Genomic DNA, 20,092 nt, shown 5'->3' on the forward strand with positions numbered 1-20,092 from the left:
CCCCCAACCGTAAAGCATAGGTTAAAAACAGCATAGTTCGAAACAGGAGAAACCATTAAAACAGTAAAACAGCACACCACATTATTCAAAGGAAATTCACCCACCAAAGGCCTTCCTAAATAAATAAAAACATACACACACAATGTACAAATAGAACCATAGAATCATGGAGTTGGAAGAGACCTCAAAGGTCAGCCAGTCCAACCTCCTGCCATGCAGGAATATATATGTGTAAATATATGTACACACATACACACATCTACAAATAAAATCATAGAATCAAAAGTTGGAAGAGACCCCAAGGGTCATCCCATCCAACCCTCTTCTTGTAGGACAATTTAAGTGGTAAGGAAACAAAAATATTAAATATCAAAATTTCAAAGCCAAGCCTGTTTGGGTCTAGCTTTAAATCAGCAGAGTAGTCGGAATGTGCCTTTGTCTAACTATGCTTCCCTAAGAACTGAGACTGACTCCAAAAACAATACAAGTAGCCTGTAGTTCAAACAAAGGTTTACTAATGACTTTAATCTGTCTGTCTATCTATCTATCTATCTATCTATCTATCTATCTATCTATCTATGCAGGCAGGGAATCAAATCCTGATCTCCAGAGTCACAGTCCATTGCTCAAACCATTGCTACACGCCAACGTATTCCAAGTTGTTGCTGGTTGTTGTTGTGGGACTTCAAGTCGTTTCTGACTTTTGGCAACCCTCAATTGATTCTATCCTAAGGTTTTCTGGGGCTGAGAGTGTGTGACTTGCCCAGGATCACCCAGTAGAGTTGCCATGGCAGGTCAATGTAAGTACTATACTCTAACTCTTATATATATTAAAAAAGAACCATCCCCTTTCTCTGAAGAGAGTGGTAAAAAGCGAGAGCTTAGCCTATCCTGGGACTAAGGATGAAGCAAAATGAAGCATGGATCCCCTCTACTCTCTCATCCATCCAGCCTTTAGGATGAGCACAAACAGATAGGCTTGCCAGAATTTTCTACGTTCTTTGGCATCATTTTCCTTTGCATCCTTTGTTACATGCCCCTAAGTTTTACCCTCGACTTACCCATGGGTCCGATCAAAATCCATAATTTTGGCCCCGAAACCTGCCCTCGACTTATACATGACATCAACTTATAGTCGAGTATATACGGTGTATGTATGTATGTATAAGGAGACAGTGTGACACAGTGGTTTAAGTACTGGACTAGAACTCTGGAGACCAGGGTTCGATTCTCTGCTTGGCCATGAAACCCACTGGGTGACCTTAGGCAAGTCACACTCTTTCAGCCTCAGGGAAGGCAATGTCAAACCCCTCTGAACAAACCTTGCCAGGTGAGGCAAGCGGGCTTCTTAACCTAGACGGCCCTCAGTGCGACTTAGGCTGGTGGGCAACCTCAGACCCAAACTCTGCCATCCAAAGGGCCGGAGGTGCCACTTTGGAAACTACCCACAGTTGTACGTGGAGAGCTCTTGTAGCCCCTTTGAGACTCACTGGAAGGAAGAAGTTGGCAAGAGGAGCTTCCCTAGGCGTCAGTCTACTTCCAAACGCATCTGAGGAGGTAGACTGAAGCCTAGGCTATATCTTTGAATTCTACTCACAATTGTGTTCATCAAGGGTAAAAAAAAATTCCAGATTCTGTGAGCTTGGTATCTTCTTGCCTTCAGGCTTTCCAAAACTGACCGATTTCGCCGATGTGAGGAAGTAACCTGGCTCCAGGTCGATGCAAAAGAACTGGCCAGAATTCACCAAGAATTTTTTCCCCTTCCCATTGTGAGGTCGGCAAGGCCCTTTGAAGGTGCCATTCTTTTCATTTGCATGGGATGTTCCTTGCCAGAGCTTGGAATCTCCATTTGACCAAGGTTTGAGATATGGCTATCAACCCCACTGGGTGGCCTTGGGCGAGTCACACTCTCTCGGCCTCAGCCTCTGAACAAATCGTACCCAGAAAACTCTGCCGCAGGGTCACCATATGTTGGAAATCACTCGAAGGTGCACTACGGCGACAATCACAAGCCATCCAAGATGTCCCAAAAGCTGTTAGTTACCCTTATACTGTTGTAATCCCCTTTGATTCATCTGCAAAAAAGCAGAATATAAATATATTATTATTATTATTATTATTATTACTATTACTGTTTTTGAGAGCTCTTGGCGCCTTCCCTTTCTCAAAACAAATTAAAAGAGTTACTTTTAGTTACACACATCCCTCTGCGTTTGCTGGGGTTAGGGGTACAGGACTCCCATGAATGTGAAAAAACCGCAAATAACAAAAACAATGTTTTTACTGGAGATAACACCTCTCTAGGAATCTCCAGGTCCTCCAGTGCAACTCTGTGGTCCACATCTGCCAGACATTGACCATCGAATTGCGCTGGAGGAGCGACAAAGGCCTAGTGGAGTCTCTAGGGCCTTCGGTGAGATTTTTGGTTCACGTTGACCACAGAGTTGCGCCGGAGGACCTAGAGATTCCTAGAGAGGACTTATAAATAAAATTCGTGAATGATCAAATCCGCAAAAATCAACGCCGCATATATGGAGGGATGAGTGTACTTATGAAAAAAACCTGAATGCAAAGGAATAATTCCAATGTCGATTCAGCTAAGGGTTTATAGCTTGCAAAGTCCAATTTTAAGCATTTGTCTTGCTCAGAGCTCCGTTGATATCTTGCAAGCCGCCAACAAGGTAGTTTGATGAAAGGTTCCTCAGAAAAGCCCAGCGGAGTGCATAATAAAATACAGGACGTTGAATGTAATATGCCTTCTTTTGTGGTGTAGCGGTTTGAGCGTTGGGCTGGGACAACGCACAAGTGATACCGGGAACAAAAAGAGACGCGTTAACTCTTCTTTGGCCCCGCTTTAAAGGCAGGTTTTCTTCGACGTCATGTGAAATCATTTCACGTCATTTCCTGGGAATTTCGCGGGATAAACGCCCGGTTGCCTTCGTGGGATAAAAAACTCCGAGGATGCGAGGAAAAAGAGCGCGCCAAGAAAAAGAGCGCCCGGGGAAATCGGGGCACTGCAGTGTTGTGTCAGAGAGAGCTCTGGGGCCACAATAAACTACAATTCCCAGGATTACCTAGCACTGAGTCAGGGCAGTTCAAGCGGTCTCAAACTGGATGGTTTCTGCAGTGTGGTCTGGACCAAGTTCTGCTGCTCTGCTGAGCAGTTGCCAAGGCGCAGTTCCGCCTGTGGCCACGGGAGGGCACCAGCGTGCCATCCCTGTCCAGCCCTTTGGCTTCCTTCTTCTGGGCTCAGGAAGCAGAGGCTGGATCCTGGATGCTGGTGCTGCATCAGGATGGCTCAGGATGGGTGAGTAGAGAAGGACCCTGCCCTGCTGCCCTAGGGAGACCCAGGGAGGGTGCCACGGGCTGGAGTATGCCCGAGGGGGACAGCCTGAGGCCGATCCAGGGCTCCAGCCCGGCCTCCTGGAGTCTCAAGCACTCCCTGCTGGAAGCCTGGAGGGGAAAGAGGCCAGAATTGGGCCCTGGGAAGGTGGGGGGCAGACCTAGATGCAGCCTTGGAGAGGAGTAGGAACCCCCCGGAGCACCCCTTCCCCCCCCAGATCGATCCCTGGCTGTTCCTCTGAACCCCCTGATAGGCATCCCTCCACACTGCAAAAACTATCCGCTTTGATCCCGCTTGAACTGCCCTGGCTCCAGGCTAGGGGACTCTTGGGTGGGGGGGGGGGGGGTATCTATATTCTTAGAGGTCCAAAACCCATTGCTGAAACTGCAGAGTTCATCCAATTTGAGACCTGATCCATATATTTTCTTAAAGGTCCAAAACATATTGCAGAAAGTGCAGAGATCATCCAATTTGAGAGCTGATCAATATATCTTATTAAAGGTCCAAAAACTATTACAGAAAGTGCAGAGATCATCCGGTTTGAGACCTGATCCATATATATTCATAAAGGTCCAGAACGCGTTGCAGAAATAATCTATTGCAGAGCTCTGGCGCCGCAACAAAACTACAGCTCCCAGAATTCCACAGCCTTGAGGGCACTAAAGTGATGTCCAGCTAGATTATTCCTGCAGTGTAGATTCAACCTATGTAGGAAATTTCAGGGGAGCCGCAGAGGAAAAGCGGTATCAAAACGAAATAAATAAAACAATAATAATAATAATAATGAATAAAATGCCATGTATAAATAAAACAATCTTACATGGCGATCCTACATAAGAGAGCCAACATGGTGCAGCGGTTTGACTGCGACTCTGAAGACCAGAGTTCGATTCTTCGCTCGGCCACGAAACCCAGTAGATGATCTTGGGCATGTCACACTCTCTCAGCCTCAGGGGAAGGCCAAGGCAAAGCAGCTCTCAGCAAAGGTTGCCAAGAAAACCCACAGTCGGGTCATCGTAGGGTCTCCATAAGTCGGAAACGACTTGAAGGCCCACAGCAACAAAACCATGACAATCCTATACCCTCTTCCTTGGCCCAAGCCTTGCCGAATTCTTGTTGGACATATTCAGAATGTTTTAGTTTTACTTTGAATCGTTTTTTTCTTTGTGGGGCTCAGATGTGCAGAGTTGCTTGGAAAATCTGGATTCAATGCCGGGGTGATTCTTGGGGTTGTTAGGTGCCTTCAAGTCATTTCCGATTTACGGCGACCCTAAGGCCAAGCGACGGTGGGGTTTTCGCGGCGAGGTTTGTTTTGAGCGGGTTGGCCCTTGCCTTCTTCTGAGGCTAAGACAGTGTGCCTTGCCCAAGATCACCTAGTGGGCTTCGTGGCCAAGGGGGAAATCGAACTCTGGTCTCTAGCGTCACAGTCCAACACTCCAAGCACTATGCCACACTGGCCATCTTATTGCCATGTCAGATTGTTGTATTTATACATGGCCTTTATTTATTCCATTTCTATCCTGCTTTTCCTCGGTGGCTGCCCCTTGGCCCTGAAATGTCCTACCTAGGCAGCATCTGCACTGCAGAAATAATCCCCAGTGGGAGGTCGAAGGCTTTCACCGCCGGGATTCATAGTGTTTTGTGGGTTTTTTCAGGCTTTGAGGCCGTGTTCTGGAAGAGTTTGTTCCTGACGTTTCACCAGCATCTGTGGCTGGCATCTTCAGAGAATGCTGGCATGGAAGAGAGTGGGGTATATATTGCCATTCAAGGACAGAACAATACACAGATTAACATGTAAATATATGCAATTTACATATTAATCTGTGTATTGTTCTGTCCTTGAATGGCAATATATACCCCACTCTCTTCCATGCCAGCATTCCAGCAAAATGTCAGGAATAAACTCTTCCAGAACACGGCCTCGTAGCCTGAAAAACCCACAGCAAACTATCAGTCCCCAGTGGGTTTCACCATCCAAGCTGGGACTCGAACCCTGACAAACCTTGAAAGAAAAAGTAGCAGCCGACCTCACAGCCTTGTAAGAGAAGAGGGTAAGGTTGAGAAACCTCTGCTCCTTGCCTAAGGACTTCATACCTCTCTACTTTTTAATATGGTTATTTCCTTGTACCGCCCAGAAGAAGCATCTAGGCAAACACCCATTCCCAGCCCTCCCTTCACCCCACAGATAGTGGATTTATTCTGGAGGCAAATTCTTTCAGGCATTTAAACCACCCGGGTTTGGAATCGGCCGCTGCTGCCTTCCTTTCTGCTGCATAAGCGGAGTCAAGCCGTGAGTACAGCTCATTTCATCCTTAAATGAAGGAAGGTTTCCTGCATATATACCCTTCGTGGGGAGCTGCAAAACTGCCCCCCCAACTCAGTAATGCCAGCTGGATCCTTGGATTTGGATAAAAAGGGAATAAACAGACCCCAAACCTCTCTGAAAGTCCGAGAGGGAAAGCTGGTTCGAAAGAAAGCGGGCAGAAAACCCCCGGTCTTCAAGGCAATGTTTTTATGATCAATGTAAAAACCCTAGAAGCATGTGGCCTCTTTAAAGCTCTCCAGTTTCTTTTAGACTTGAGTTTTCCAAATGGCAATCCGCTTCTCTCCGACGCACAGAGAATTTGGGTATGGAGGTACGCCTCGAAACTGGGCCAAGATTGGCCATGCTTGGGGGAAAAAAGTCATGTTTTGAGACTTCAGAGCCCATTTATTATTATTAATATTAATTATTAATTATTAAGCACTGTAAATTTTCACAGCGCTGTACATACAATCAGTTAAAAATAGAATAAAATAAAATAAACCTGCTTAAGGCATACATTCTACTAATATAATTTAACACAATACATAGTAATACATATTAATGTTAAATAATAAAATATAGCAAACACCAAATAAAAAAAATATACAAAAAAGGGAATTTTACAAGCTCTGGAAATGACAGGTTGGAACAGAGCATTATAATATTAGTAACAGCCCTAAGCAAAGTAGTTGGAAGTATTAGTAGTTTACAGTAGTTAGTAATGTAGAGGAAATGGATGTGTTTGCCATGGTTTGACTCTCTGGTGGGACATGTTTGCTCAGGGATGTGAGTCAGGCTGCTGCTACGTTCGGTGGAGTAACTAAGTATAGTTAGTACATCAGTGTGAGGAATGTCTTGTTTGGACTATACCAATTCAGACTGTCCCATGATCAGACTTGAATGTTCACACACATGTGCACCCACACACATGCATATGCACTGTATGCACAGACACAAAACCATAGTTTTTTTGTGGGTTTTGGGAGCTATGTGGCCATGTTCTGAAGAGTTTCTTCCTGACGTTTTGTCAGGGTATATACCCCACTCACTTCCATGCCAGCATTCTCTGAAAATGCAGATGCAAGCAAAACGTCAGGAATAAACTCTTCCAGAACACGGCCACAGAGCCTGAAAAACCCACAAAAAACTATGGGTGCCGGCCATGAAAGCCTTCGACTTCACACACACACACACACACACACACACACACACACACACACAAATACTGCATGCAGAAAGCAAATAGGTTGGAGAGAAGACTAGCCTAGGGTAACTTTCTCCCTGCAGTGCTAGCTTTCTAGATGCAGGGTTCTTTTCAATGTTCTCTTTCCAGTCCGTTTCTTGCATTGTGGGTCATGTTGGTGACATTCTGCTTCTGGAATGGAGTTTTCCGGCATGCTCCTTCCAGCTGCAGGCCATTGCACTCTCGAAATCGTACAGTAATTTCTTAGGAGCCCATCTTCAAGCTCAAGAGCTGGACTTTGGCCTCATCGAAGCAAGTGTGCAGATATTTCCATTTATGATCGAAATGTAAAGTGGTGCCAAAGGCCAATTCTTGTGTATGTCAGAGGAGTTTATTCCAGCCTGTCTCTACCCAGAAATTTTGGACTATGCCTCTTAAGGTTCCTGGCCATTGGCAATTCCAGCTGGGGCTACTGGGGCTGCAAACATCCTGAGTGCAGCAGGTTGGCAAAGGCTGGCACCGGATTCAAGAGGGAAGAAGCATAAGAATATATAGGACTGTACTGTCAGTGATGTAGAATCGCTATTCTCTTGCTGTTCCCTGGATCGCATGCAGTTGCAAAATTGGCCCACCTTCACTAACACAATGCCAGTGTTGTTATTATTATTTGTGTTTATATAGCACAATAAGTTTTGCACAGTGATTTACAGAATCATCCAAACAACATCAAACTTGCTGATGGCGTACAATCTGAAACCACAAAATACAAAATATAGCAAATAAGCCATTTATCCAGGGATGTAACCCTCTAGATGGGGTCGGACCACCAACTCTGTCAGCCGCAGCTGAAGATGATAGGTGTTATAGTCCCAAAGCCTCAGGTTTTGCAACACTTCTCTAACAATTGTACAGTATGAGATACTTATGGGGAGAGAGCCAGCATGGAATAGTGGTTTGAGCATTGGACTATAACCCGAGACCAGGGTTTAAATCGCCACACGGCCCTGAGATCCCACTGGGGGACTTTGGCCAAGTCACACCATGCTCTCCGCCTCCGCAGCAAAGACAAACCTCCTCTGAACAAATCTTGCCAAGAAAACCCCATGATAGGTTCACCTTAGGGTTGCCAAATGTCAGAAATGACTTTGAAGGCACCCAACAACAATAGATACTTATGGTGCACAGAATGCACACACCTGCTCCCAATTTTGGACTAATACCCCCACCCAGGATTAAAAGGGTTATAATCCAGTAACCTCCGGAGAGCCATAGAGTCCCTCGCCCTGCTGCATCACATCCACAAGTTTCACTGTTGGATGAAGCCAGGTTTTGCCACACAAACACAAAACCATGCTGCCTTAACCAGTTCAGTTTTAAAAGTGTTGCAGAGTTCCTTGTTGGTTTGCAGCAAAAGGCAAGCAACAAGGAAGCGGCCTGGACTTTTTGAGTCACTGGAAGTTTTGAGACCCCTTGACCTTTGAATCTCGGTGGCCGGGAGGAGGAGGAGGAGGAGAAAGAAACGCCCCACGCTAATCCGGTTGAGTAACTTGGGATGTGGTCACACCTTTTGTCTTTGAGGAGCAAAGCAAACGCTGCTTTGAATCCTGCCCACACAGGCGCGAGAGGTGAGGTTCGCAATGGCAAGAAGGCATGGAAGCAGCCCTGCAGTGTGTGTTTGCAAATGTGCTGAGAGATCAGCCCTAGCAACGGCTGGAATCGGCGGCGCTGACTCACGCTTTGATTCACATCCTATCTGCTCTTTGTCATTTCCTGTGCCTCTCTTTTAACACGACTTGTCCGTCTCTTTCTTTCAATTGGTGCTCCTAGGGCTGGCTCCCAATGATGCCCAAGGCGACGGTGAAGCTCATAGTAACGGGGGATGACTTTGGCTACTGCCCGAGAAGAAACCAAGGCATTGTGGAGTGCTTCCTTGCCGGCGCGGTGTCCAATGTTTCCCTTCTGGTCAACGGCAGTGCTGTGTCCGACGCCGTTCAGCTTGCAAAGAGGTGAGGCATCCTCACCCAAAGCCTGGACCAGTTACATCCCATCTGGAGTCCTGGAATACACTCTTAAGTGCCTTGGAAGAAGGTGTGGAAATTTCCAGGAGTCCAGAACGCTGCACCAGAAAAAAAGGGGAGCTAGGTCTCCAAGTGCTCTGGAGATGGTCTTATTTTTTTATTTTGAAGCAAACCCAACACGTTATTATTTATGGATGTAGAGCGATCTTGTAGCGCTTTTCAGACTCGCTGAAAGAAAAACTTTAGTGCCGTGAGCTTTTGTAGACTCAAGTCTACTTCCTCAGATGCATTTGGTGCCTTCTACGAAAGCTCCTGCCGCCAACGTCTTTCTTTCAGTGAGTCTTCAAGGCCCTACAAGATCTTGTCACTCATAGTAACAAGATCTCATAGCACCTTTGAGACTCCCTGAAAGAAAGATGTTGGCAGCAGGAGCTTTTGTTGGCTTAAGTCTACTTCCTCATACGCATTTGGTGCATTCTACAAAGGCTCACACTGCCAACGTCTTTCTTTCAGTGAGTCTCAAAGGTGCCACAAGATCTCTCTCTACATACTGATTTTGCAGACTATCATGGTCTTTATTTTTTTATTTTGCAGCAAGCCCAATGCGTTTTCACCTAAGCAATTATTTCTGGATGTATCCTATAGCACTTTTGAGACAAACAGAAAGAAAGAAGTTGTCCACATGAGCTTTCGTAGGCTTAAGTCTACTTCCTCAGATGCATTTGGTGCATTCTGCGAAACTCCTACTGCCAACTTCTTTCTTCCAGTGAGTCTCAAAGGGGCTACAAGATCTCTCTGCATACTGATTCTACAGACTTAACATGGTTATATCTTTGGATTAAATTATTTCAGTTGCTTTCTTCATAACTGCTTAGGCCAAAATGTCATTGTCTGGTCTATAGTTCATGCCAAACTTGAGGATTTGGCCCTGTGTTGTCTGGACTCCCCGCCGAGAGGATGAGAAGAGGCCAGTTTATTTGTTCCATGCAGATGAGGTCAAACAATTATTTGAATAAATAGAAGTTAAACAAAGAGAAGTTGCTATATTCCTGCTTAGGAAAAAGTAGCATGGGAAATCGACAGGATTCTTCAGTCCCTAGATATGTACTAAACAGCATTATTAAGGTGGCGCGTTGGTTGTTATTTCTCTCTCTCTGGAATGCCCAGGTTTGCCTTTCGCAAATATAGAAACCACCTGGCCTAGTTTCTGGTTACATGCCCGGCTGGGTTTGGAAAGGAGGCCATGTGACTCCCGTCTGACATTGCTTCTTTAAATCCAGGTCAGAGCATTTATTCTGGCAGCTGGAGCGTGTTCTGTCCACAAGTGGGATCTGGAGCACAGCCTGGCAGGATGGCAGAGATGGGCACAATACGGTCCCCTGGCCACAGGCAAACCCCAAACCCCACTTTGCTGACTCCTAAGCTTCCCAACCAGTCCACAAAACCCCTCCGACCTTCCTCTGCGTTTCCTCTCAAAATGGTGACAGGGTGCGACATGACATCATTCCCATTTTGGGAAGAACTTCAGAGAGCAATGGAGGTATTTGGGCTTTCTCTAAAGGGGTGTCAGAGGGGAAATTAAATTGGAAACATAGACTTAAAGGATGAAAAGCAATTAAAGAAGAACCGCACCCTCTTAAAAGCCCTTTCTTTACCAATCTTATGTTCTAAAACCCAGTTAGAATAAAATAGTCTTTGCTTCCCAATGGAAAGACAGTGAGGAGGGGATCATCTGGGATTAATGGGCAGGGAGTTCGAGAGTCTGGCAGGGTTTATGTCTGTTTTGTTTGTAAAGCGCTGTGTAAAATTTTACAGCATTATATAAATAAATGTTAATAATAATAATATTATAAGTCCGTGCTTCAGTTGTTGCCAAAGGAAGATATACTCACTTCTGCAACAACGTATAAAGACATACATAGGCATAAGGTGGACTTAACTGCGTGCGCCACTAACAGGATGCAAGCCACAGTTTATTGAGCATACACAGTCCCCCATAACATGTTTTTGGGGAATCTCCCTTCATCCGTACTGGGGTTTATTTTCCTCTAAACAATTTGTGTAGTTCTGAAAACTTCAGGGTTCCCTTGAGCTCGCACTTTCTTTCCTGTGTGCGGCTTGTTTTGGCTGTATTTTTTATAAAATCAGCCCTTCTGGGCATTGAAAATCAAGAGAATGATTTTGGAAGACTTTTCCTAAATCCATTGACCGACCCATCTGTCATTCCTTATACACGACTGGGAGCTTTTTAAAGGGAGATCTTTTTAAAAAGCGGAAGACACGTCTGTCCTGTTTGGAAAATCTCATTATTTTGCAGTGATAGATCCTGCCAATTTTTTAGCACGAGCCACCTCACCTCACATCTTTGAGAGAAATGATGGCGCTGGGGCAACCTTTTTCTCAACTGGCTGCTACGATAAATATAGACAGCGGTGGCCAACACCTTAATCTTTTTAACCGCCTCTGCGGACTGACAGGATTGTCTGTGCGTGGGCGTTGTTGGAGCAGAAATGCAAATGTTATAAATACTCCCAGACTTGTGGATGATGTACGGAGGACACACTGCATACATTAGAACAGCCTTCTTCACCCAGATGCCCTCCAGATGTGTTGGACTGCAGCTCCCATCATTCCCAGTCATCAAAGCCCTTCTGACTGGGGGTTGTGGGAGTTGTTCAGAGCTGTTGTATAACAAATTTGAATGATCCTGGGTCAGGGAAGTTTTTTTTAAAAAAAACAAGTATTTTATTGCTTTTCTGCCCACTGCACCTAAAGCCATATTCAACACACACATGCACATTGAAGAATGGATTAAAAGCCATTTAAAAAGCCATTTAAAAACAGTCTTATAAAAACAAAGATCAGGCAGAATAATGCAGTTTTGTCCGCCCAGCGGAAGCTCAAAAGGAATAGAGCCCGACTTTCTTTGAGGGTGAGCACCACTCACCGACTTAGTTTAGAGGTCGGGTTGGAACATATTAAGGTTTTCAGTTGAGGATCCAAATTTCTGAGCAAGTGCATACAGGGTGGTCTTTCCGCTATCCTGGCCCAAAGGCAAGAGGCTAAATTGGAATCACGATCTGGTTTTACATCCATACTCTGGCTGAGGAGGAGGAGGCCGATTCCTATAGTGGAAGATCTGTTGTTCATAAGGGCCTTAAACTTGCTTGGTGGAACAAGAGAGAGGGCCTTTTTGGTGGCTGCTCCCAGACTCTGGAACTCTCTCCTTTTGGCAGCAGTGAAAAACATTTTTGTGCTGTCAAGCTTTTTCAGATTGATGTAGGTTGGGCTTTTGAGTGCTGTGAGAGTTTGTATAGGACGCCCACCCCAACCACAGGCTTGCCATCCGCGGAATTGAGCATCCGCAGATGATAAGGCCCATTGACTTCAATGGCTGCATGGGCATGTGGTCCCAGCAGAGTGGCCACGCATGCGCACGCCACCATTGAATGCTTGAGGTCCCGTGGTTTTTGCTATCCACGGATAAGAAGGGCCCACTGTCTAGTTTTTCATATATTTTAATAATTTTTAATGTGTAGTGTTTTTAACATTTTACAGCTGTGTAATTGTTTCTTTTTAAACGTTGCCTCTACATTGTGAATGCCTTCATGTGGTTTTTAACTTGTACTTTTAAAAATTTGTTAGCCCCCTGGAGTCCCTAGATCGGGAGCAAGGTGGGTTATACTTCTTTTCCATGTAGAAGTCTGTTCTACCCCCTGGCTTGATATGCCTTTTGTTTTGGAATATGTACGAATAAATAATCCTTCCCGATGAAAGATAATATGATGCAGCCTTCAGGGGAGCATGGCTCATTGGCAAAAGCTGGAAGCTGAGCACTGTTTTCACATACTCGTTCCGTAGGCATCGTATTCCAATAGGACTTCATGCCAACCTTTCGGAGGGCTCTCCCGTTTGCCCGGCACTGAAAGAGAAGTCCTCGCTACTCAACGCAGACGGCTTCTTGCATGGAAAAATGGGAATCCGGGCAGCATTGGCAGAAGGTTGCCTTAACCTGTCTGAGGTGAGAAGAAGAAATGGTTGGCATCTTCAGAAGATTTCTCAGAAGATGCCAGCCACAGATGTAGGTGGAATATCAGGAATACATTCTTCTAGAACACAGTCCCGTAGCCTGAAAAACCCACCAAAAATTCCTCTGAACTCTTGCCAAAAAAAGCCCAATGATAGGTTCACCTTAGGGTCGCCATAAGTTGGGAATGACTTGAAGGCACACACCGCACATGGGCTCAGATCATTGTGGGGGAGAAATTGCCTTGAAACGGAGGGGCGCAACTGGCAATGTCCATCCCGAACAAATGCAGAGGACTCAGCATCCTCATTGCAGTTTCTGATAGTAGCTGCTTTGGAAGAACTCAACTTAGGGAAGCACCAACTCTTGACCCTTTTCCTTCATTGTTTTCTCTTCTTAGGTGAAACAAGAGCTAACAGCCCAAGTGGAGTTGTTCCGTGAACTCACAGGTCACTTACCCTTTCATATGGATGGACACCAACATGTCCACGTTCTCCCAGGTAGGGTGGATCTCCCCTGTGTTCACCTCTCCTGCAACCCTTCCATTTTCAGTAATGCATGCAGCTGTGTCTCTTTTTCTGGCATGAAGCAGGGAAAGGGGGAGGCAGCTTTGGTTTCACTGGATGCCTGACATTTGACAAATAAATATTATTAGTATTAGTAGTAGTAGTAGTACCTGAGATTTAAGGGATGGAAGAGTACGGAATGTCTGGTGTGGAGATACAGAACATTGGTGTGCATCCAGATCCGAGGAAGAAGAAACCTTGACTCATATTACTGCTTTTTTCCAGAGCAATTTTACCAAAGGCTTTCATGGCCGGCATCCAAAGTTTTTTGTGGGTTTTTCGGGCTCTGTGGCCATGTTCTAGAGATCACAGTGCCTGAAAAACCCACAAAAGCTAATTTTACCATAGTTTACATGGAACACTTCTTTGTCTGGAAGCCAGCATAGTGTCGTGGTTTGAGCGTCGGATTCTGATTCTGGAGAACAGGGTTCGATTTTTAACTTGGCCATGGAAACCCATTGGGTGCCCTTGGGCAAGACACACTCTCTCAGACTCCGAGAGTACCAATGGCTAATCTCCTCTGAACAAATCTTGCCAAGAAAACCCTGTGATATGGTCGCCTTAGGGTCCCCATACATTGGAAATGACTTGAAGGCATGCAACACACACACCCACACCCAGAAACACACTCTCTCTCACACACACTTATTTGTCATCTGCTTAGATTTTCCCCCAAGAACGTATTTTGATTTTTATGCCATTTTTCTATTAGAAAATATGAGACACTAAGTTACAGAGGATAAAAAAACAGGGACTGGTTTCCTGTTAGTGATTCACAATTGTGTAAATCCAAAGCACACAACGTACAGCTGGAAGTGTTGCCACTGATTCCCCGACAACCTGGAAATCACCGTGTTTGGATGTGTTTGCGTATGGCTTCTTGTTGTGTGTCTTGTTTCTGGCTCATGGCAACCCTAAAGCGAACCCATCACAGGGTTTTCTTGGCAAGATTTGGTTTGCTGTGGCCTTCTGCTGAAGCTGAGAGAGTGTCACCCGGTGGGGTTTCATGGCAGAACAGGCTTACAAGGTGGGCTTTGAGGCTGGTAGCATCAAGAGATACAGCTATGTGAGACATAAACATCTTCTGATGCACCATCTTAGTCAATCCCCCCCCACCCCAACTGCCACCATTAAATATGTAGGAAATGGAGAGCAGAATTTATTAGTCGAGGTCTTCTGTGGCAATAGTGTTACACCCCTTTTCTTGGGGTTATGAAACCAATAATGCATCTGCCGGTGTGCTGGCTTGTTATCTTATTGGGCAATGTGCCATGGCTATCAGGAGGCAACAAAGCAACAGTTTGGGATGCCTCTGCAATCCCAGAAAAATCAAGTGTAAACTGAATGCTTTGATAAGCAATCATGCAATGGCCCAAGAATGGGCACCAGTTGAGCTTGTGCAACTGTGCACTCAGCATGACTGTTTCACAACAGCCAAAAGAGTACAACGCACACATCAGAGAACTTGTGTAGGTGTAGGTGGTGTAGTGGCTTGAGGGTTGGATTAGGACTTTGGAACGCAAGGGTTCAAATCCCTTTTTGGCCATGGAAGCCCACTGGGTAAAAGTCGCACTCTCTCGGCCATGGCAAACCTCCTCCCAAGAAATATTGACAAGAAGAGCCTAGGATAGGGTTGTCAAGAGTCAAACGGAAGGCAACACCAAGAGGATCCTGCCCATTTATGGTAGTGTGTGTGCGTGTGTGTCTGTGTATGCCCAGGGTTGTTGGTAATGGATTGACACAGCTGCCTGACTTTTTATAGGTTCTTTTGATGGCATGACTCTGGGGCTCCATGTCGGTGGGGCTGCAAAATGGTGTTTAACCGGCCCAGAAAGCAGGGGCTGTGTCACAGCAAAGGACCAGGAAAGGGTTACGGTACGGCACTCACAAATCTGTGGGGCAGCTGCTTAGAATCAAGTTCCCTGTCCTGATAAGGTTGCCCTCCAGCTGGTTTGCTGGAGGGGCTTGTTTTTATTGCTTTCCAAGCTCCAGAGCAGCTGTTTCAGTGACAACTGGAGCAGGGAAGGTCTGGTCTTCTCTTCCATCCACCCATCGGACCTGCAAAGCCTTAAACCCACAGAGGCCTTGCCAGGGAAACAGAAGGGCATTTCTGATCTCTTTGGAGGGTCATCAGGGCTTAGGAAAGGCCATTTTCTAATAAAAATTAAGGTGCATGTTCAAAAGGTGCATCTGGGAAATTGCTATTTATTGCTGAATGCCCCTGCTGATGGGAGGGTTAACACCTTTGCAACCTGCTGAAATGTTTGGTAATGAAAGTATAACAGGCCGCATAAAAATGCACATGAAGACATTTAAGCTTGAAAATAAATGGTTTGCATGATCAGTTTTACTAGGCGCGAGGGGGGAGTTCCCTTTTTGTACTACAACTCCACAAATCCACTAGTTAGTATCACCCAAAGTAACTCTTCCAAACTCTGGAAGGCTCCAGCTCTTAGGTCAACATAAGTCAATATTGATCCACCTTGTACCCAACTTGCCATAGCATAAGGTGGAGTACCGGTGAATGGTTAGAGGGAAAGTTTGAAGGTATTCTTGTATTTAGATATAGCCCTGTTAGTCTGTAGAATCAGCATGTAGAGAGATCTTGTAACACCTTTGAGACTCATCGAAAGAAAGGTGTTGGCAACATAAACTTTCCTAGGCTTCAGTCCTCAGATGCACATCGATGCATAAAACTTGTGTTTTATGTCTTGCCTGTGGGCTTTCTAGGGTTGAGTGAGACCACATCTTGCAGACAACACAAATGTGTAGCCATGTAGTGTCTGTTGTTGTAAGCGCTGGGGAAATTTTCTATTTTTTGACTCTCACCCCTCCAAATGAAACTTTCCCCAGCTCTGGTTCTTTTCTGCAGTGTGAAGTCTGAGTGTATATTTTGGAGAAGAACTGGGTATGTGATGAATCTTATCCACTTTGACTGGGAACCATGGGGCATCTAGGAATGGAAGGGCGATCCCCATTTTGGAGAAAGGAAAGGCCTTTTCCTACCAAGGTCTGGTCTGATGTAAGGAAAGTTGCCACCAGAGGCAAAAGAGAAGGTGCCTATGGTTTTTATGTACAGAAACTGACTGCACTGTTGAATCTTACTTTAGAACTGGCATTAAGATCCGAGTAATTATTTCCCCTTCCTTCCTTCCTTCCTTCCTTCCTTCCTTCCTTCCTTCCTAACTCCTTCCTTTCAGAGATCAGACATATATTTGCCCAGGTGCTAGAAGAATATGGGATCACATATACCCGAATCCCTATAGAACCGGACCTTCCCCGCTGCGACTGGATAGACCCTCCCTTGATGGCCTTCTATCGGAGCGTGGAGAAGGACTCGCTTGACACAGTGGATGTGTTCCGGAAGCATCATATAAGGTGAGGGCATCCATGGTTTGGACGTACCGTTGGGTGTGCCAGTTCTGGACTCGCCTTAAAAAATCATTTCCATCAAGAGATGCTTTCCAGCCAAGAGATGGTATAGTTGGCGTACCAGCAAAAATGAAACTATGATGGTCCAGGGGAATGAGCAGACATGTGTACATACAAATGCATGCACATGCAAAGGGAGTTCCCTTTTTTCTCCTTTCCTTCCCCCTGAGGCCCAGTTGTAGAGATATACTCTGGAGAAGAGAACATTAAGAGGTGCTATGATAGCCTTGCTTAAATATTTGAAGGGATGTCATACTGAGGATGGCATAAGCTTGTTTTCTGCTGCTCCAGAGACTAGGACCCAGAACGATGGATGCAAGCAAAAGAGATCCTTTTTATTATTAGGAGGAACCTCCTGACAGTAAGGGCTGTTCTACAGTGGAACATACTCCCTTGGAGTGCAGCAGAGTCCTTCTTTGGAGCTCTTTAAAATAAGGCTGGATGGCCATCTGTCAGGGGTGCTTTGATTCTGAGTTCCTGCATGGCAGAATGGGAATGGACTGGATGGCCCTTGTGGTCTCTTCCAACTCTAGGATTCTATCTTTATAAAGAATTGACATTTTAGAGGACACAAAAGAAATAAAAAAGGTCCAAGGAAACCTATCAACTGTATTCAAGGGGTTTAGTGTTCCTCTTTCTCTCTTGACAGGTGGCCAGATATATATATAGGCCTGAGCACCATGGGGAAAAACATGTCTCTTGTCAAGATCCTTGGTGCCATTGATAATGCAATGGCAGCTTACCTGGCTGAAGAGAAGCCCGCTGTTCCAGGGAGTTCTTCCTTGGGCTATGATCCGGAAGTCAAAAGGATAACCATTGAACTGATGACTCATCCGGGGTACCCTAGCGTCCCGCCGGTCGGGGGCTGTGGCGAAGGACCGGATGATTTCTCTCAGTCCTGGGAACGCTTGCATGAACTGGAGACCCTGAAGAATCCTGAGCTGCAGAGGCATTACAAAGCAAGGAACATTGAGTTGTGCGCATTTCAACACCTTGAGATGTGACTTATGGGAGTGGATGCTTTGGTTTGGGACGGTGGAGGCAGGGCCGGATCCAGCGTCACGCCTGGGCTGTCATAGGTGTTACAGCCCCAAACACATAGAGAGACCTTGGAATGGCCATTTCTGTTGCAGAGGTCAGTACTATTCAGGTCTTTGCCTCTCCAAGGAGGTCTACTTAGCTCATCCCACTTCACAAAAGAGAGGAGAAGATGCTGTATTTGTCCACTAGTCAACCTGACATGTGTGAAGCCCCGGGTCTGAGCAAGGATCTCTGGGAGGGTTGTGGTTTCCTATTTGTTGTCAACACCAGCTTGGAAAAACCTGTTTTATGAGCTGGAGTGGATGAATTTCCGCATGTTAGAGGAGTCTCTAGCCATCAGGACTGGGGAATGGGTAGAGAGGCCTGTGTCGATTCAACGCAAAAATAAAATGTCAGTTCATGAAGGTGGCATGCTGGTGGCAAGAGGAATCTACCATCTGTACCAGTGATGGGAACGCAGGTGTGCGGCCATCATACTGGAGGTGCAAGACGTTGATGAAAACTCTGCATCTTGACCAGTTGAAATCCTGCTCCAGGGGTGGCAACTTCAGTGGGTCTTGGAGCCAGTTTGCCCTATGGGGCACCTCTACTTTACTGCTCCACGTTGCCAACGTGGTAGCAGTAACCCCCAGATTGGGAAAACCTATCCAGGGGTAGTTGTGTTGGGCATACTGCAAAGCACAATAACACCCAAAATCCACAAGTGAGTGAGACCTTTATTGGGCTGGCCACAGGACAGAGACAAGATGGATCCCAAAAGAGGTTTCTTTGAATCTTTGACCTAATTTATTCCTCTCTAAGGTAATTCTGTCTTGCTCCTTTGAGACTCAGCAAGGCAGCTGCCATGGTTGCATTTTGATGTCCTTGCCTGAAAAGGGCCATAGCTTACAGCACAGATCTTAAGACAATGAGGACAACGCTAGACACTGCTAAAATATAATGCGGTTACTGTTTTATTTTGGGATTGCATCTAGAGATCTACAGTTTCAATGCAAAAAGAGACTGTCGATCCACAAGGTCCAAAATCCACAAGTCAAAAGGTAGCCGCACTTTGTAAATTGATCCTTCATAAAGGTGTATGTTGTCCACCTGTAGAGTGGTCTAAATCCTATTTTGGTCCGACTCAAGTAGACCCATTGAATTATCTGGATTTACCTGTTGGACTACTACTCTGGGAGATCAGGATACAAACCTTTGCTTGGCCATGGAAGCCCCACTGGGTGATCCTGGGCAAGTCAAATGCTCTCAGCCAGAGAGGAAGAAAAGGATGGCCCTCCTTTGAACAAATTCTGCCAAGAAAACCTTGCAATAGTTTTGGCTTGTTGTGTGCCTTCAAGTGGTTTCTGACTGAGGTTTTCTTGGCAAATTTTGTTCCGAGGGGGTTTGCCAATGCCTTCCCAAGACTGTGAACATGTGATATTGTCCATGGCTGAGCAGAGAATCAGACACTGGTTTCCAGAGTCATAGTCCAACACTCAAAGCACCACACCATGATGGCTCTTGCATTTGGCTTAGGACTGTCATGACATGCAGGAACTCTGCTGGAGAATTTGCAAAGAGCTCTACTGGGATAGCACACTTTCTGAAATGCACCCAGTTGTTTTTTTATTTTTTAATGGAGATACCAAGGCTTGAACGCAGGACATTCTGCACACTATGTGCAGGTATGTGCTATGAAAGGTTCGACCCCATCCCCAACAAGCATACTCCAAAGCAGTGGAGAAAGCACTAAATGACAGTGGCTGCATTTGCAGTGCAGAAATAACGCAGGCTGACACTGCTTTAGCTGCCATAGCTCAATGCTAGGGAATCCTGGGATTTGTAGGTTGTTGGGGCACCAGAACTCTCTGACAAAGGTCAATAGCTCACAAAACTACAAATTCCATAGCACTGAGCCATGGCAGTCAAACAGCGGTCCAATGGCATTAATGTAATGTGTAGATGCAGCCAGTGTGTCTGAAGAACATTCCTCCCTGCAAAATATACTTTAACTGCCCACGAAAGGAGTCTTTGTCCTTTAGACTACAGTCGGCCCTTCATATCCATGGATTCAACCATCCACAGCTTGAAAAGATTTTTTTTAAAAAAAAAATAAATTGGTAAAAACAAACCTTGATTTTGCCATTTTATGTAACGGTCACCATTTTACAGTGCCTCGGTATTTAATGGGATGTGAA

At 45.6% G+C, this 20,092-nt stretch overlaps 1 protein-coding gene across 2 annotated transcripts; it reads left to right on the forward strand.

Moving 5' to 3' along the window:
• The first annotated feature begins 3,242 nt into the window (after positions 1-3,242).
• On the forward strand, positions 3,243-20,073 carry YDJC (YdjC chitooligosaccharide deacetylase homolog). 2 transcript variants are annotated; one of them, XM_089490073.1, is made up of 6 exons: positions 3,243-3,307; positions 8,659-8,837; positions 12,711-12,870; positions 13,277-13,376; positions 16,643-16,820; positions 17,524-20,073. In XM_089490073.1, exons 1-6 carry the CDS (start codon positions 3,275-3,277, stop codon positions 17,876-17,878), a joined length of 1,005 nt encoding a protein of 334 aa, XP_089346199.1. In that variant the 5' UTR covers positions 3,243-3,274; the 3' UTR covers positions 17,879-20,073. The 2 variants fall into 2 exon arrangements, with proteins under 2 accessions (XP_089346199.1, XP_089346200.1); XM_089490074.1 differs by lacking the exon at positions 3,243-3,307 and adding an exon at positions 8,405-8,456.
• Positions 20,074-20,092: the final 19 nt, after the last annotated feature.

The sequence above is a fragment of the Sceloporus occidentalis genome, unplaced genomic scaffold (genome assembly GCF_023333645.1).
Source record: "Sceloporus occidentalis isolate IW3139 unplaced genomic scaffold, rSceOcc1.0.p SCAF_41, whole genome shotgun sequence".
Lineage (NCBI taxonomy): Eukaryota > Metazoa > Chordata > Lepidosauria > Squamata > Phrynosomatidae > Sceloporus > Sceloporus occidentalis.